This window comes from Dasypus novemcinctus, chromosome 3 (assembly GCF_030445035.2).
Source record: "Dasypus novemcinctus isolate mDasNov1 chromosome 3, mDasNov1.1.hap2, whole genome shotgun sequence".
NCBI lineage: Eukaryota > Metazoa > Chordata > Mammalia > Cingulata > Dasypodidae > Dasypus > Dasypus novemcinctus.
Window position 1 is genome coordinate 801272 of NC_080675.1, and position 16313 is coordinate 817584.

The 16313-nt window shown below is 64.4% G+C and overlaps 1 protein-coding gene across 1 annotated transcript in view; it reads left to right on the forward strand.

Annotated features, from left to right (window-relative positions):
• The window catches only part of AHNAK2 (AHNAK nucleoprotein 2), a 43854-nt gene extending 28987 nt beyond the window's left edge, over positions 1-14867 (forward strand). Inside the window, exon 9 of the mRNA XM_058294905.1 lies at positions 63-14867. Within this exon, the coding sequence (XP_058150888.1) occupies positions 63-14306 (14244 nt within the window). The 3' untranslated portion in view covers positions 14307-14867. The remainder of the gene's footprint in view (positions 1-62) is intronic.
• Positions 14868-16313: the final 1446 nt, after the last annotated feature.

The following is a 16313-nucleotide window of genomic DNA, read 5'->3' on the forward strand; positions in this document are numbered from 1 at the left end:
GGCCGTGTCCCCGGCGACCGGGCTCCGGGCAGGTTCCACGAGCCCCTCCACCTGTGTTTCAGGACCACGATGTTGCCGACGGGGCCGTGGAGACCCCCACGAAGACCCTGGAAGGAGGCGGCGACCGAGAGAGGCTCATCGCCACGCCCAGGGAGGGCAGGGGCCGGCGGCCCCAGAAGGAGAGGCTGTCCTGGCCCAAATTCCAGTCCATCAGAGCCAAGCGCGGGCCCGGGCCCCGCAGGTCCCGCAGCTCCTCGGAGGCCGGCGAGCCGGGCTCCACCGACGACTTCCCCACCGGCTCAGACACCGAGGCCCGGCGGCCGGCCGGTGAGCAGCAGGGCGGGCCGGGCGGCCAGCGGAGGGGGCGCTTCCTGAACCTGAGGTTCCGCTCGGGTCCCGGGCTGGGCCAGCCGCCGGCAGGGCACCCCGGCAGAGGGCCCCAGGGCCAGGCGCTTCCCGCGGGGGGCCCCGAGGAGGCAGCCCCAGAGGCCCGAGAGGCCAGGCCCCCGCCCGGCAGCCCCGGCCGCGGGGAGGGTGCCCTGGGGGAGGCCGCGCGCTCCGTGGTCACGGCCCAGGCGGCCACCCCGAGGCGGAAGCCGCTGGACGTCGGCCCTGCCACAGGGCAGGCGGAGGAGGAACCCCAGGGCGGGCTCTGGGGGCTGGAGGCCGGCACTGCCCGCCTGTCCCCGCGGGACAGCACGGCTGCCGGGGGCACGGAGAGCGGCCCCCAGGAAATCCGGGTCCGGATACCCAACTTACAGACGCCGAAATTTGGATTTTCAAAAGAAAAAGTGGTGGAGGCTGAAGGAGAAGTCCCCGTCCCCCAGAACGGGTGGAGGCAGGGTGAGGTGGCTGGAGAAGGAGCTGGCACCCAGGAGGAACGGGCGAGGCGAGAGGGAGCCGACACGGAGGACGGCGAGGCCAGGCTGAAGGTGCCCAGGTTCAGAAGGCCCTCGTTCGGGCGGTCGCCCAGCAAGGGGCTAAAGGCAGGTGGAGAAACACACGTGCAGACAAAAGGCGAGGCAAGGGCAAGACAGGACGCAGGGGACGCAGCAAGGAGAGAAGTAACAGCAGATGAAGGAGCAGGAAAATACGAAAAGGAGGACAAAGAATTGAACGCCATAAAAACTCCAGGAAGAAAAGTGGAAGGGGTGAGACTGGAGGGCAGCCTCGTCCTTGAAGAAAAAGATCTGGCCACCAAAGACAGCAGGTTCAAGATGCCCAAATTTAAGAGACCAGCTTTCGGGGTGTCAGAGCCAAGGAAAGAAACAACACCCAATGTAGAAGCGTCCATTCCAAGTGTTGAAGTAGACGTGGCCCTGACATCTCTGGAGAGTGACATCGAGGACACAGGAGCGACAGCCCAGCTCCCAGGAGCAGAAGTTGACATAAACACAGGCAAAGCAGCAAAGAAGGTGTTAGAGGGACAGGTGTCAGAGGAAGCCATGGCCAAAGGGAAAGGGATACATGTTAAGGGACACGTGTCAAAGGTCCACATACCCAGCATTACAGTGCCTGAAGCAGACGTAAAAGACTCTGTAGCTGACATCGAGGTACCGACGGCAAATATAGAGGCCGCCCACATGGACATTAAAGGGGTCACAGGAGAGGTAAACCTCCCCGATGTAGACATGAACATGACAAATATAGCAGTGGACTCTCAACGTCCTGGCACGTCCACACAGGGTTTGAAGATGGACGTGAAAGATGACCTCGGAAAAAAAGAAATGAAGGCGAAAGAACGAAAGTTCAAAATGCCCTCCTTCAAGATGCCTTCCTTTGGCATCTCAATGACGAGCAAGCCCGTAGAGGCGTCGCTCGATGTGACTCTGCCAAAGGTACAAGGGGACGTGTCGTTGCCGTCCACTGAGGCCCAAAAAAAAACCACGGGCCTAGATGTCGACCTGCCAGCTGCCGAGCTCCACAGGAAACAAGGAGAGGTGGACGTGAAGCTCCCGGAGGTGCCGCGGGCGGAATGTGAGATCATGGCGCAGGCTGAGGGAGCTGGAGTCAAGGGACACCTGCCCAAGCTCCAGATGCCCAGCATCAAGGCTCCCAATATCGACTTCAAAGGCCCCGATGTGGACATCAAGGTGCCCAAGTTAGACCTGAAGGGTCCAAAGAAGGACCTGAAGGACCCCAAGGTAGACCTCCAGACGACCAAAGTCGACGTCAAGGGGCCCTCACTGGACGTCACCCTCCCAGATGTGGACGTGGCCATACCAAAAACAAAACTGGCCATGGAGGTCCAAGGCCCAGATCTCTCGGCGGAGGGCGCGAAAGTGGGCACCGACGCCAAGCTCGGGGACAAGGACATCAAGGCCAAGGACGGCAAGTTCAAAATGCCCTCCTTCAAGATGCCTTCCTTTGGCCTCTCGACGGCGAGCAAGCCCGTCGAGGCGTCGGTCGATGTGACTCTGCCAGTGGCAGAAGGGGCTGTGTCACTCCCGTCCACGCAGCGCGAACTCAAGGCAAGTGGCCTCGATGTTGAGCTGCCGTCCGCTGACCTGCAGGTGAAGCCAGTGGAGATAGAGGTGAAGCTCCCGGAGGTGCCGCGGGCGGAATGTGAGATCATGGCGCAGGCTGAGGGAGCTGGAGTCAAGGGACACCTGCCCAAGCTCCAGATGCCCAGCTTCAAGGCTCCCAAGGTGGACTTCAAAGGCCCCGATGTGGACATCAAGGTGCCCAAGTTAGACCTGAAGGGTCCAAAGAAGGACCTGAAGGACCCCAAGGTAGACCTCCAGACCACCCAACTGGACGTCAAGGGGCCCACGCTGGACGTCACCCTCCCAGATGTGGACGTGGCCATACCAAAAACAAAACTGGCCGTGGAGGTCCAAGGCCCAGATCTCTCGGCGGAGGGCGCGAAAGTGGGCGCCGACGCCAAGCTCGGGGACAAGGACGTCAAGGCCAAGGACGGCAAGTTCAAAATGCCCTCCTTCAAGATGCCTTCCTTTGGCCTCTCGACGGCGAGCAAGCCCGTCGAGGCGTCGGTCGATGTGACTCTGCCAGTGGCAGAAGGGGCTGTGTCCCTCCCGTCCACGCAGGGCGAACTCAAGGCAAGTGGCCTCGATGTTGAGCTGCCGTCCGCCGACCTGCAGGCGAAGCCAGTGGAGATAGAGGTGAAGCTCCCGGAGGTGCCGCGGGCGGAATGTGAGATCACGGCGCAGGCTGAGGGAGCTGGAGTCAAGGGACACCTGCCCAAGCTCCAGATGCCCAGCTTCAAGGCTCCCAAGGTGGACTTCAGAGGCCCCGATGTGGACATCAAGGTGCCCAAGTTGGAACTGAAGGGTCCAAAGAAGGACCTGAAGGGCCCCAAGATAGACCTCCAGACCACCCAAGCCGACGTCCAAAGGGCCAAGGCGGACGTGACCCTCCCTGATGTGGACGTGGACGTGGACGTGGACGTGGCCAAGGTGGCAGTGGTTGCCCAAGCCCCAGAGCTGTCCGGGGAGGACGTGAAAGTTGGCGCGGACGTCAAGGCCAAGGACGGCAAGTTCAAAATGCCCTCCTTCAAGATGCCTTCTTTCGGCATGTCGGCAGCGAGCAAGCCCGTCGAGGTGTCGGTGGAAGTGTCTCTGCCAAAGGTACAAGGGGACGTGTCCCTGCCGTCCACTGAGGCCCAACTCAAAACCACGGGCCTAGATGTCGACCTGCCAGCTGCCGAGCTCCACGGGAAGCAAGGAGAGGTGGACGTGAAGCTCCCGGAGGTGCCGCGGGCGGAATGTGAGATCACGGCGCAGGCTGAGGGAGCTGGAGTCAAGGGACACCTGCCCAAGCTCCAGATGCCCAGCTTCAAGGCTCCCAAGGTCGACTTCAAAGGCCCCGATGTGGACATCAAGGTGCCCAAGTTAGACCTGAAGGGTCCAAAGAAGGAGCTGAAGGACCCCAAGGTAGACCTCCAGACCACCCAAGTGGACGTCAAGGGGCCCACGCTGGATGTCACCCTCCCAGATGTGGACGTGGCCATACCAAAAACAAAACTGGCCGTGGAGGTCCAAGGCCCAGATCTCTCGGCGGAGGGCGCGAAAGTGGGCGCCGACGCCAAGCTCGGGGACAAGGACGTCAAGGCCAAGGACGGCAAGTTCAAAATGCCCTCCTTCAAGATGCCTTCCTTTGGCCTCTCGACGGCGAGCAAGCCCGTCGAGGCGTCGGTCGATGTGACTCTGCCAGTGGCAGAAGGGGCTGTGTCCCTCCCGTCCACGCAGGGCGAACTCAAGGCAAGTGGCCTCGATGTTGAGCTGCCGTCCGCCGACCTGCAGGTGAAGCCAGTGGAGATAGAGGTGAAGCTCCCGGAGGTGCCGCGGGCGGAATGTGAGATCACGGCGCAGGCTGAGGGAGCTGGAGTCAAGGGACACCTGCCCAAGCTCCAGATGCCCAGCTTCAAGGCTCCCAAGGTGGACTTCAGAGGCCCCGATGTGGACATCAAGGTGCCCAAGTTGGAACTGAAGGGTCCAAAGAAGGACCTGAAGGGCCCCAAGGTAGACGTCCAGACCACCCAAGCCGACGTCCAAAGGGCCAAGGCAGACGTGACCCTCCCTGATGTGGACGTGGACGTGGACGTGGACGTGGACGTGGCCAAGGTGGCAGTGGTTGCCCAAGCCCCAGAGCTGTCCGGGGAGGACGTGAAAGTTGGCGCGGACGTCAAGGCCAAGGACGGCAAGTTCAAAACGCCCTCCTTCAAGATGCCTTCGTTCGGCATGTCGGCAGCGAGCAAGCCCGTCGAGGTGTCGGTGGAAGTGTCTCTGCCAAAGGTACAAGGGGACGTGTCCCTGCCGTCCACTGAGGCCCAACTCAAAACCACGGGCCTAGATGTCGACCTGCCAGCTGCCGAGCTCCACGGGAAGCAAGGAGAGGTGGACGTGAAGCTCCCGGAGGTGCCGCGGGCGGAATGTGAGATCACGGCGCAGGCTGAGGGAGCTGGAGTCAAGGGACACCTGCCCAAGCTCCAGATGCCCAGCTTCAAGGCTCCCAAGGTCGACTTCAAAGGCCCCGATGTGGACATCATGGTGCCCAAGTTAGACCTGAAGGGTCCAAAGAAGGACCTGAAGGACCCTAAGGTAGACCTCCAGACCACCCAAGTGGACGTCAAGGGGCCCACGCTGGACGTCACCCTCCCAGATGTGGACGTGGCCATACCAAAAACAAAACTGGCCGTGGAGGTCCAAGGCCCAGATCTCTCGGCGGAGGGCGCGAAAGTGGGCGCCGACGCCAAGCTCGGGGACAAGGACGTCAAGGCCAAGGACGGCAAGTTCAAAATGCCCTCCTTCAAGATGCCTTCCTTTGGCCTCTCGACGGCGAGCAAGCCCGTCGAGGCGTCGGTCGATGTGACTCTGCCAGTGGCAGAAGGGGCTGTGTCCCTCCCGTCCACGCAGGGCGAACTCAAGGCAAGTGGCCTCGATGTTGAGCTGCCGTCCGCCGACCTGCAGGTGAAGCCAGTGGAGATAGAGGTGAAGCTCCCGGAGGTGCCGCGGGCGGAATGTGAGATCACGGCGCAGGCTGAGGGAGCTGGAGTCAAGGGACACCTGCCCAAGCTCCAGATGCCCAGCTTCAAGGCTCCCAAGGTGGACTTCAGAGGCCCCGATGTGGACATCAAGGTGCCCAAGTTGGAACTGAAGGGTCCAAAGAAGGACCTGAAGGGCCCCAAGATAGACCTCCAGACCACCCAAGCCGACGTCCAAAGGGCCAAGGCGGACGTGACCCTCCCTGATGTGGACGTGGACGTGGACGTGGACGTGGACGTGGCCAAGGTGGCAGTGGTTGCCCAAGCCCCAGAGCTGTCCGGGGAGGACGTGAAAGTTGGCGCGGACGTCAAGGCCAAGGACGGCAAGTTCAAAATGCCCTCCTTCAAGATGCCTTCGTTCGGCATGTCGGCAGCGAGCAAGCCCGTCGAGGTGTCGGTGGAAGTGTCTCTGCCAAAGGTACAAGGGGACGTGTCCCTGCCGTCCACTGAGGCCCAACTCAAAACCACGGGCCTAGATGTCGACCTGCCAGCTGCCGAGCTCCACGGGAAGCAAGGAGAGGTGGACGTGAAGCTCCCGGAGGTGCTGCGGGCGGAATGTGAGATCACGGTGCAGGCTGAGGGAGCTGGAGTCAAGGGACACCTGCCCAAGCTCCAGATGCCCAGCTTCAAGGCTCCCAAGGTCGACTTCAAAGGCCCCGATGTGGACATCAAGGTGCCCAAGTTAGACCTGAAGGGTCCAAAGAAGGACCTGAAGGACCCCAAGGTAGACCTCCAGACCACCCAAGTGGACGTCAAGGGGCCCACGCTGGACGTCACCCTCCCAGATGTGGACGTGGCCATACCAAAAACAAAACTGGCCGTGGAGGTCCAAGGCCCAGATCTCTCGGCGGAGGGCGCGAAAGTGGGCGCCGACGCCAAGCTCGGGGACAAGGACGTCAAGGCCAAGGACGGCAAGTTCAAAATGCCCTCCTTCAAGATGCCTTCCTTTGGCCTCTCGACGGCGAGCAAGCCCGTCGAGGCGTCGGTCGATGTGACTCTGCCAGTGGCAGAAGGGGCTGTGTCCCTCCCGTCCACGCAGGGCGAACTCAAGGCAAGTGGCCTCGATGTTGAGCTGCCATCCGCCGACCTGCAGGTGAAGCCAGTGGAGATAGAGGTGAAGCTCCCGGAGGTGCCGCGGGCGGAATGTGAGATCACGGCGCAGGCTGAGGGAGCTGGAGTCAAGGGACACCTGCCCAAGCTCCAGATGCCCAGCTTCAAGGCTCCCAAGGTGGACTTCAGAGGCCCCGATGTGGACATCAAGGTGCCCAAGTTGGAACTGAAGGGTCCAAAGAAGGACCTGAAGGGCCCCAAGATAGACCTCCAGACCACCCAAGCCGACGTCCAAAGGGCCAAGGCGGACGTGACCCTCCCTGATGTGGACGTGGACGTGGACGTGGACGTGGCCAAGGTGGCAGTGGTTGCCCAAGCCCCAGAGCTGTCCGGGGAGGACGTGAAAGTTGGCGCGGACGTCAAGGCCAAGGACGGCAAGTTCAAAATGCCCTCCTTCAAGATGCCTTCGTTCGGCATGTCGGCAGCGAGCAAGCCCGTCGAGGTGTCGGTGGAAGTGTCTCTGCCAAAGGTACAAGGGGACGTGTCCCTGCCGTCCACTGAGGCCCAACTCAAAACCACGGGCCTAGATGTCGACCTGCCAGCTGCCGAGCTCCACGGGAAGCAAGGAGAGGTGGACGTGAAGCTCCCGGAGGTGCCGCGGGCGGAATGTGAGATCACGGCGCAGGCTGAGGGAGCTGGAGTCAAGGGACACCTGCCCAAGCTCCAGATGCCCAGCTTCAAGGCTCCCAAGGTCGACTTCAAAGGCCCCGATGTGGACATCAAGGTGCCCAAGTTAGACCTGAAGGGTCCAAAGAAGGAGCTGAAGGACCCCAAGGTAGACCTCCAGACCACCCAAGTGGACGTCAAGGGGCCCACGCTGGACGTCACCCTCCCAGATGTGGACGTGGCCATACCAAAAACAAAACTGGCCGTGGAGGTCCAAGGCCCAGATCTCTCGGCGGAGGGCGCGAAAGTGGGCGCCGACGCCAAGCTCGGGGACAAGGACGTCAAGGCCAAGGACGGCAAGTTCAAAATGCCCTCCTTCAAGATGCCTTCCTTTGGCCTCTCGACGGCGAGCAAGCCCGTCGAGGCGTCGGTCGATGTGACTCTGCCAGTGGCAGAAGGGGCTGTGTCCCTCCCGTCCACGCAGGGCGAACTCAAGGCAAGTGGCCTCGATGTTGAGCTGCCGTCCGCCGACCTGCAGGTGAAGCCAGTGGAGATAGAGGTGAAGCTCCCGGAGGTGCCGCGGGCAGAATGTGAGATCACGGCGCAGGCTGAGGGAGCTGGAGTCAAGGGACACCTGCCCAAGCTCCAGATGCCCAGCTTCAAGGCTCCCAAGGTGGACTTCAGAGGCCCCGATGTGGACATCAAGGTGCCCAAGTTGGAACTGAAGGGTCCAAAGAAGGACCTGAAGGGCCCCAAGATAGACCTCCAGACCACCCAAGCCGACGTCCAAAGGGCCAAGGCGGACGTGACCCTCCCTGATGTGGACGTGGACGTGGACGTGGACGTGGACGTGGCCAAGGTGGCAGTGGTTGCCCAAGCCCCAGAGCTGTCCGGGGAGGACGTGAAAGTTGGCGCGGACGTCAAGGCCAAGGACGGCAAGTTCAAAATGCCCTCCTTCAAGATGCCTTCTTTCGGCATGTCGGCAGCGAGCAAGCCCGTCGAGGTGTCGGTGGAAGTGTCTCTGCCAAAGGTACAAGGGGACGTGTCCCTGCCGTCCACTGAGGCCCAACTCAAAACCACGGGCCTAGATGTCGACCTGCCAGCTGCCGAGCTCCACGGGAAGCAAGGAGAGGTGGACGTGAAGCTCCCGGAGGTGCCGCGGGCGGAATGTGAGATCACGGCGCAGGCTGAGGGAGCTGGAGTCAAGGGACACCTGCCCAAGCTCCAGATGCCCAGCTTCAAGGCTCCCAAGGTCGACTTCAAAGGCCCCGATGTGGACATCAAGGTGCCCAAGTTAGACCTGAAGGGTCCAAAGAAGGAGCTGAAGGACCCCAAGGTAGACCTCCAGACCACCCAAGTGGACGTCAAGGGGCCCACGCTGGACGTCACCCTCCCAGATGTGGACGTGGCCATACCAAAAACAAAACTGGCCGTGGAGGTCCAAGGCCCAGATCTCTCGGCGGAGGGCGCGAAAGTGGGCGCCGACGCCAAGCTCGGGGACAAGGACGTCAAGGCCAAGGACGGCAAGTTCAAAATGCCCTCCTTCAAGATGCCTTCCTTTGGCCTCTCGACGGCGAGCAAGCCCGTCGAGGCGTCGGTCGATGTGACTCTGCCAGTGGCAGAAGGGGCTGTGTCCCTCCCGTCCACGCAGGGCGAACTCAAGGCCAGTGGCTTCGATGTTGAGCTGCCATCCGCCGACCTGCAGGTGAAGCCAGTGGAGATAGAGGTGAAGCTCCCGGAGGTGCCGCGGGCGGAATGTGAGATCATGGCGCAGGCTGAGGGAGCTGGAGTCAAGGGACACCTGCCCAAGCTCCAGATGCCCAGCTTCAAGGCTCCCAAGGTGGACTTCAGAGGCCCCGATGTGGACATCAAGGTGCCCAAGTTGGAACTGAAGGGTCCAAAGAAGGACCTGAAGGGCCCCAAGATAGACCTCCAGACCACCCAAGCCGACGTCCAAAGGGCCAAGGCGGACGTGACCCTCCCTGATGTGGACGTGGACGTGGACGTGGACGTGGCCAAGGTGGCAGTGGTTGCCCAAGCCCCAGAGCTGTCCGGGGAGGACGTGAAAGTTGGCGCGGACGTCAAGGCCAAGGACGGCAAGTTCAAAATGCCCTCCTTCAAGATGCCTTCGTTCGGCATGTCGGCAGCGAGCAAGCCCGTCGAGGTGTCGGTGGAAGTGTCTCTGCCAAAGGTACAAGGGGACGTGTCCCTGCCGTCCACTGAGGCCCAACTCAAAACCACGGGCCTAGATGTCGACCTGCCAGCTGCCGAGCTCCACGGGAAGCAAGGAGAGGTGGACGTGAAGCTCCCGGAGGTGCCGCGGGCGGAATGTGAGATCACGGCGCAGGCTGAGGGAGCTGGAGTCAAGGGACACCTGCCCAAGCTCCAGATGCCCAGCTTCAAGGCTCCCAAGGTCGACTTCAAAGGCCCCGATGTGGACATCAAGGTGCCCAAGTTAGACCTGAAGGGTCCAAAGAAGGAGCTGAAGGACCCCAAGGTAGACCTCCAGACCACCCAAGTGGACGTCAAGGGGCCCACGCTGGACGTCACCCTCCCAGATGTGGACGTGGCCATACCAAAAACAAAACTGGCCGTGGAGGTCCAAGGCCCAGATCTCTCGGCGGAGGGCGCGAAAGTGGGCGCCGACGCCAAGCTCGGGGACAAGGACGTCAAGGCCAAGGACGGCAAGTTCAAAATGCCCTCCTTCAAGATGCCTTCCTTTGGCCTCTCGACGGCGAGCAAGCCCGTCGAGGCGTCGGTCGATGTGACTCTGCCAGTGGCAGAAGGGGCTGTGTCCCTCCCGTCCACGCAGGGCGAACTCAAGGCAAGTGGCCTCGATGTTGAGCTGCCGTCCGCCGACCTGCAGGTGAAGCCAGTGGAGATAGAGGTGAAGCTCCCGGAGGTGCCGCGGGCAGAATGTGAGATCACGGCGCAGGCTGAGGGAGCTGGAGTCAAGGGACACCTGCCCAAGCTCCAGATGCCCAGCTTCAAGGCTCCCAAGGTGGACTTCAGAGGCCCCGATGTGGACATCAAGGTGCCCAAGTTGGAACTGAAGGGTCCAAAGAAGGACCTGAAGGGCCCCAAGATAGACCTCCAGACCACCCAAGCCGACGTCCAAAGGGCCAAGGCGGACGTGACCCTCCCTGATGTGGACGTGGACGTGGACGTGGACGTGGACGTGGCCAAGGTGGCAGTGGTTGCCCAAGCCCCAGAGCTGTCCGGGGAGGACGTGAAAGTTGGCGCGGACGTCAAGGCCAAGGACGGCAAGTTCAAAATGCCCTCCTTCAAGATGCCTTCGTTCGGCATGTCGGCAGCGAGCAAGCCCGTCGAGGTGTCGGTGGAAGTGTCTCTGCCAAAGGTACAAGGGGACGTGTCCCTGCCGTCCACTGAGGCCCAACTCAAAACCACGGGCCTAGATGTCGACCTGCCAGCTGCCGAGCTCCACGGGAAGCAAGGAGAGGTGGACGTGAAGCTCCCGGAGGTGCTGCGGGCGGAATGTGAGATCACGGCGCAGGCTGAGGGAGCTGGAGTCAAGGGACACCTGCCCAAGCTCCAGATGCCCAGCTTCAAGGCTCCCAAGGTCGACTTCAAAGGCCCCGATGTGGACATCAAGGTGCCCAAGTTAGACCTGAAGGGTCCAAAGAAGGAGCTGAAGGACCCCAAGGTAGACCTCCAGACCACCCAAGTGGACGTCAAGGGGCCCACGCTGGACGTCACCCTCCCAGATGTGGACGTGGCCATACCAAAAACAAAACTGGCCGTGGAGGTCCAAGGCCCAGATCTCTTGGCGGAGGGCGCGAAAGTGGGCGCCGACGCCAAGCTCGGGGACAAGGACGTCAAGGCCAAGGACGGCAAGTTCAAAATGCCCTCCTTCAAGATGCCTTCCTTTGGCCTCTCGACGGCGAGCAAGCCCGTCGAGGCGTCGGTCGATGTGACTCTGCCAGTGGCAGAAGGGGCTGTGTCCCTCCCGTCCACGCAGGGCGAACTCAAGGCAAGTGGCCTCGATGTTGAGCTGCCGTCCGCCGACCTGCAGGTGAAGCCAGTGGAGATAGAGGTGAAGCTCCCGGAGATGCCGCGGGCGGAATGTGAGATCACGGCGCAGGCTGAGGGAGCTGGAGTCAAGGGACACCTGCCCAAGCTCCAGATGCCCAGCTTCAAGGCTCCCAAGGTGGACTTCAGAGGCCCCGATGTGGACATCAAGGTGCCCAAGTTGGAACTGAAGGGTGCAAAGAAGGACCTGAAGGGCCCCAAGATAGACCTCCAGACCACCCAAGCCGACGTCCAAAGGGCCAAGGCGGACGTGACCCTCCCTGATGTGGACTTGGACGTTCACGAGGACGTTGCCCAGATCCCTGTGGATCTTCCGTATTCCCCGTCCTATGGAAGGGTGTCTTTTCCTAAATTCTTTAAACCTATTTTTGGGTTTTCGTCTCCCAGCCCGGAAGGTCCTGCGGGAGCACCCAGTGTCCCGGCGCCGTGCTCACCTCCTCCTCCCACCCTGCACTTGTGCACGCCTTTGCCATCGTCTGACGGCTCTGCCACCCCCGAAGCGGGTGTGCTCGTTTCTCCTGGTGCCATGGCAGGGAAAGTTCCGGAAGGTCCATCTGAAGATGTTGGTGGTGAAGGGAAGGGGCGGCCTTTGAAAAGGCCGAGGTTCAAGCTCCCCTCATTCAGCTGGTCTCCAAAAAAGGAGGTGCAGATTCAAGGGGGCCTGGATGGCAGCACGGGAGACCCCAAGCTCCGCCTGACTTCCGACGTGCGTCAGGCGGTTGCCGAGCCTGCGACTGGCATTTCTCACCCGGAAACCAGCACGGACCTGCCCCCCGAGAAAGAGGGAGGCACGGGGGAGGGGGAAAAACCCCACCTCGCCACGCCCACGCTGGCGTGTCCCAAAGCCCAGGCAGGGGTCAGCCTGCCGCAGGACGCGGCTCCGTCCCTTCCGCGACCCGCAGCAGGAGGCGACCGTCAAGGCACAGAGAGCGCGGGTCCCGGCGGTGGCCACGGGGCCGTCCCTGGCCCGACAGCAGGCCCCCCAGGAGAGGCCTGGTGCCCGCCCCCGCCGCAGTCCCGCATGCCCAGCGTGGGCTCCGCCAAGCCCCACCTCAGCCCGGCCGAGGCCGCGGCCGACAGTCCCGTGTCCCAGCCTGCCCGGCCTCTGCGCGTGGGCTGTGAGGGAGTCGCGGCTGTGGCCGTGTCCGCAGGCCTGGCCCGCGGGGCAGGCGCCCCCGGTGTGGACGCCTCCCTCCAGCCGCCCGGGGTGGGAAGCTCCGAGGAGGGGGCCCCCGTGGGGGTGGCATGGGCAGAGGCGCAGGAGAGCTGGTTTAACACGCACGCGTCCAGTGGGCACAGCTCCCGGCGCGTGTCCTCCGAGGCGCAGCGCCAGGCGGGTTTCCCGGAAGCCCCCCACACCCACGTGCCTGTCGCCGCCGACCCCAGAGGTGGGGAGGAAACCCCGGGGCCGGGTCAGGGGGTTGGTGCTCCCGGGCCAGAGGCGGAGGCTCGGCCGCACCTGCAACCCCCGGGCACAGATGCCCCCGCGTCCTACGCAGAGGCAGTCAAGCGGCCCGCGGGCAGTGCGGTCTCCAGGGCGCACCCCCCCACCGCTGCCGCGCCCGAGGACGGGCCCCTTCCTGCCGACGCCCCCTCCCACCTCCGGATGCCCAGTGCGAGGCTTGCGGAATTCCAGGCCCTTCCGGGAGACCCCGGCGAGGCTCCCGTTCCCGGACCGGGCGGGGAGGAGAGCGCGGGGGCACGGCCTCCCCGCGCCGAGGGCCCGCTCACGCTGACCACCTCCAGCACCGAAGTGCCGCGCCACGTGTCCGTGGTCGGGACGGGCCGCCGCTGGGAGGACTCCGTGGTCACCGTCACGTTCCCCAGGCTCCGGGCTCCCAAGTTCGCCGCGCCGGCGCCCAGCGCGGAGGCCGACGTCTTCATCCCCGCCGTGAGAGAGGTGCGGTGCCCGCGGGCCAGCCTGGAGGCGGCCCTGCGGGCGGACGGGGCCTGGGGCGCCAGCATCGTGAAGGCCGGGCCCGGCTCCCCCGGGGAGCGACCGGCCGATGCTGACCTCGCCACAGAAGCGCCCCCGATTTCCAAGGTCAGGGTGCACATCCAGGGTGCGCCAGCCGAGGGCCTGCAGCTCAGCGCGCGCGGCTCGGCGGGGCGCTCCGGCCTCCCGGGGACGGAGGGCTCGTCCACTCAGGTGGTGCGGGAGTCCGAGCTCCCTGGATCGCAGGCTCGGGTGCCTGCTTACGGATTTTCCTTGCTAAAGGTGAGAATTCCGGAGCCCCCCGCGCAGGCTGGAGGGCACGGGGCCACGCCAGGCTCCGCAGAGCCAGGGGCCCGGGCAGAGGCCCCCGAGCAGGCCGGCCCGGGCGCCGACCCCCAGCCCGACCCCGCAGAGCCCTTCGAGATGATCCCCCCCAGCGCCGGCGAGCCGGGACCCCCGGAGCCGCGCCCTGGCCGCCAGCTTGCCGCCAGCTGTTCCGACGACGACGAGCCGGCTGAAATCCTCGAGTTTCTCCCCGAAGACGCCCAGGACGCAGCAGCACCCGTGTCGGCTGCAGGCGCGGAGCCAAAGGAGAAAGCGGGAAGCAAAAGGCCCTCCGGGCTGTTCCGCCTCTGGCTTCCCAGCATCGGGTTTTCTTCCTCCAGCGACGACACGGGTCCTAACTCCAAAGTGGACGCCCAGAGGCCCGCTCCTGTCCAAGCACAGCCCGAGGCACGCCCCGCGCCAGGGCCGCCCGCGAAGCCGGAGAGGGCAGGCTGGTTCCGGTTCCCCAGACTGGGCTTCTCCTCTTCCACCAAGAGCAGCACAAGCACCCAGGAGCCGGCAGTGCCCGCGGGGCAGGACGCCCAGGAAGAAGCCGTCGCCTTTTTTGACGCACGAGAGAATCTCTCCCCCGAAGAGAAGGAGGGTGGCGCGGCGGGGGCTGCGCCCGGCAGCCCGGGTCCCAGGGGGGTGGTGACATCTGCCGCCAGAGCCGAGCTGGTCCTGCTGGAGCAGGACCGGGGGGCCAGCGAGACGTCAGCCCCCCGGGAGGCCGGCGCCGGCGTCCCGGGCTTCACATCTGCCGAGCCGCAGCGCTGAGTGGGGCAGGAAGCGCGAGCACGCGTGTGCGCCCACGGAGCCTTCCGGAATCGGACGGAAAATGGGTCAAGGCGTTGGTGGCGAAGGAGGCAGCCTGCCTTGCAGGAGACGCCAGGGTCCCCACGGCGTGTCGGTGTGCTTGGAGGTGCTGGCTGCGCATCGGCCTCGCGGACTGTTATTCTCACAAGAACGCAGTGCTGGGTGCTGGACTCTGCGGAAGGGCCTAGAAAGGTGTCGCTGCATCTTGGTTCTGCTGCTGCTGCTTCCTGGTGAACTCCCCGCTGCGCTGCAGGAAAGCTCGCGCCTGCCCCTCATCGTGAGCTTGCTCTTCGGCGGAGCCGGGCCGCGGGACAGCGCACTCACCTGGCGGAGGGGGCGGGGGGGCTGGCCTGGTGGCCAGTTGACGGAGGCGGTCTCGGTGCCCGGGGTTGCCAGGACACGCGCCTGCAGGTGTCTGCCGTGTGCTGTGCGCGCAGCCCCCCGCGGCCCCTGCCCCCGCTGCCCACGGACCGGGTCACCCCGCTGTTTCCTCCTGGAATAAAGGAAGCGCTGCGCCCACGATGAGGCTGTGGGTCTTGTGTCTCGGGCTTGACACCCCCCCCCAGCCCCTCTCCCACCCCCCCCCAGAACCTCCACGACACCGCTCCAGTGGACGGGTCAACAGGGCCCGCTCAGTCCTTGGCTCGTGCCAGAGACGTCTGATCAGATCCTCCTCGGAGCCCGAGGCTCGGGGGGGGAGGACGGCGGCACAGCGCTGCCTCAGACTCCCAGGCTGGGAGGAGACCCCCACCGGAGGCGCGGAGCAGCGGCTCGGGAAGGCTGGCCCGTGGTGCCCTGGGAGTGGCCATGTGGGGCGTCGGCCCTGCCCGGCCTGGCCAGGAGTGCTCCGTCGCCCGGGGGTCTGCTCTTAAGGCCTACCCCGTGGGGCGAGGGCCAGTTCTGAGACCCCCGGAGGCTGTGGGCCTGAGGGCACCTGCCCTGAGATGCCCGGGCAGTGGTGGCCGCGGAGGACGGGGCGTGGCTGGGGCAGTCCCCTCGCCGCAGCGGGCAGGGCAGTCCTGCCTTCCGCCGAGGCTGGTGGGGAGGGTCTTTCAGGCAGGGGCTGTGGAAGCCTTTTGGAGAGTGGGCTGACGGGGTGGGCACTGGGTGGGCTCAGGCATGGGGTGAGGAAGGGACATCAGCAGGGTCTGTCTACCGGCCAGAGCTGCTCCAACTCCTGTGTGCCCACTGGAGACCCGGGGGCTAATCTGGGCAGTGGGCCTTGGTCCTGGAGGTGGGCCTCCAGTGTGGCCTCGACTCCTGCTGCAGCAGTCACCGATGCTGCGTAACAACCTCGCCACAGATTGTAGCAACACACGCTCCTCGTCCCCCAGCTTCTGTGGGGCAGGGGTCCAGCACGGCTCAGCTGGGCCCTCTGCCTCAGCGTCCCACAGGCTGCAAAGGATCAGGCGTCAGCTGGGGTCACGGCGGGGGCAGGACCCGCCTCTAAAGGCCCCTGGCTGTGGGTGGCATTCAGGTCCTCGTGGGCTGTGTGGCTGGGGCTGGGGCAGCCCCCCACCCAGCAGCGTCCTTGATCCAGCAAGGCACACACTCCCCAGCAAGACGGACGTCACAATCCTGTGCCGGGAATCATGGACGGGGCATCCCTTCGCCCTCGCTATTTCCCATTGGTTACAAGGAAGCCACAGGCCCCCCACACTCAAGAGCAGGGGTTGCCCAGGAAGTGGGGGGCAATGGGGCCACCCCGGAAGGGCCACAGCACTCGCCCCCCCAGGCACCTCCTGAACCCCGAAGGCCGGCTGCCGGGTCACGTGCCTGCAGCCCCCGCTGGCTGAGGGCTGCCGTGCTCTGCTTCAGGCTTCGTGGCTGCTGTCCCCGTCCCCGTAGGGCGTGGCTTGAGGCCCAGGCAGGAGGCCTCCAGGAAGGGCTGTGGGGGCTGAGGGCCCGGGGGGGGCCACAGGTGTCGGAGGAGGAGAAGGAAGGGCAGACCACACGTGCAGCCCTGGG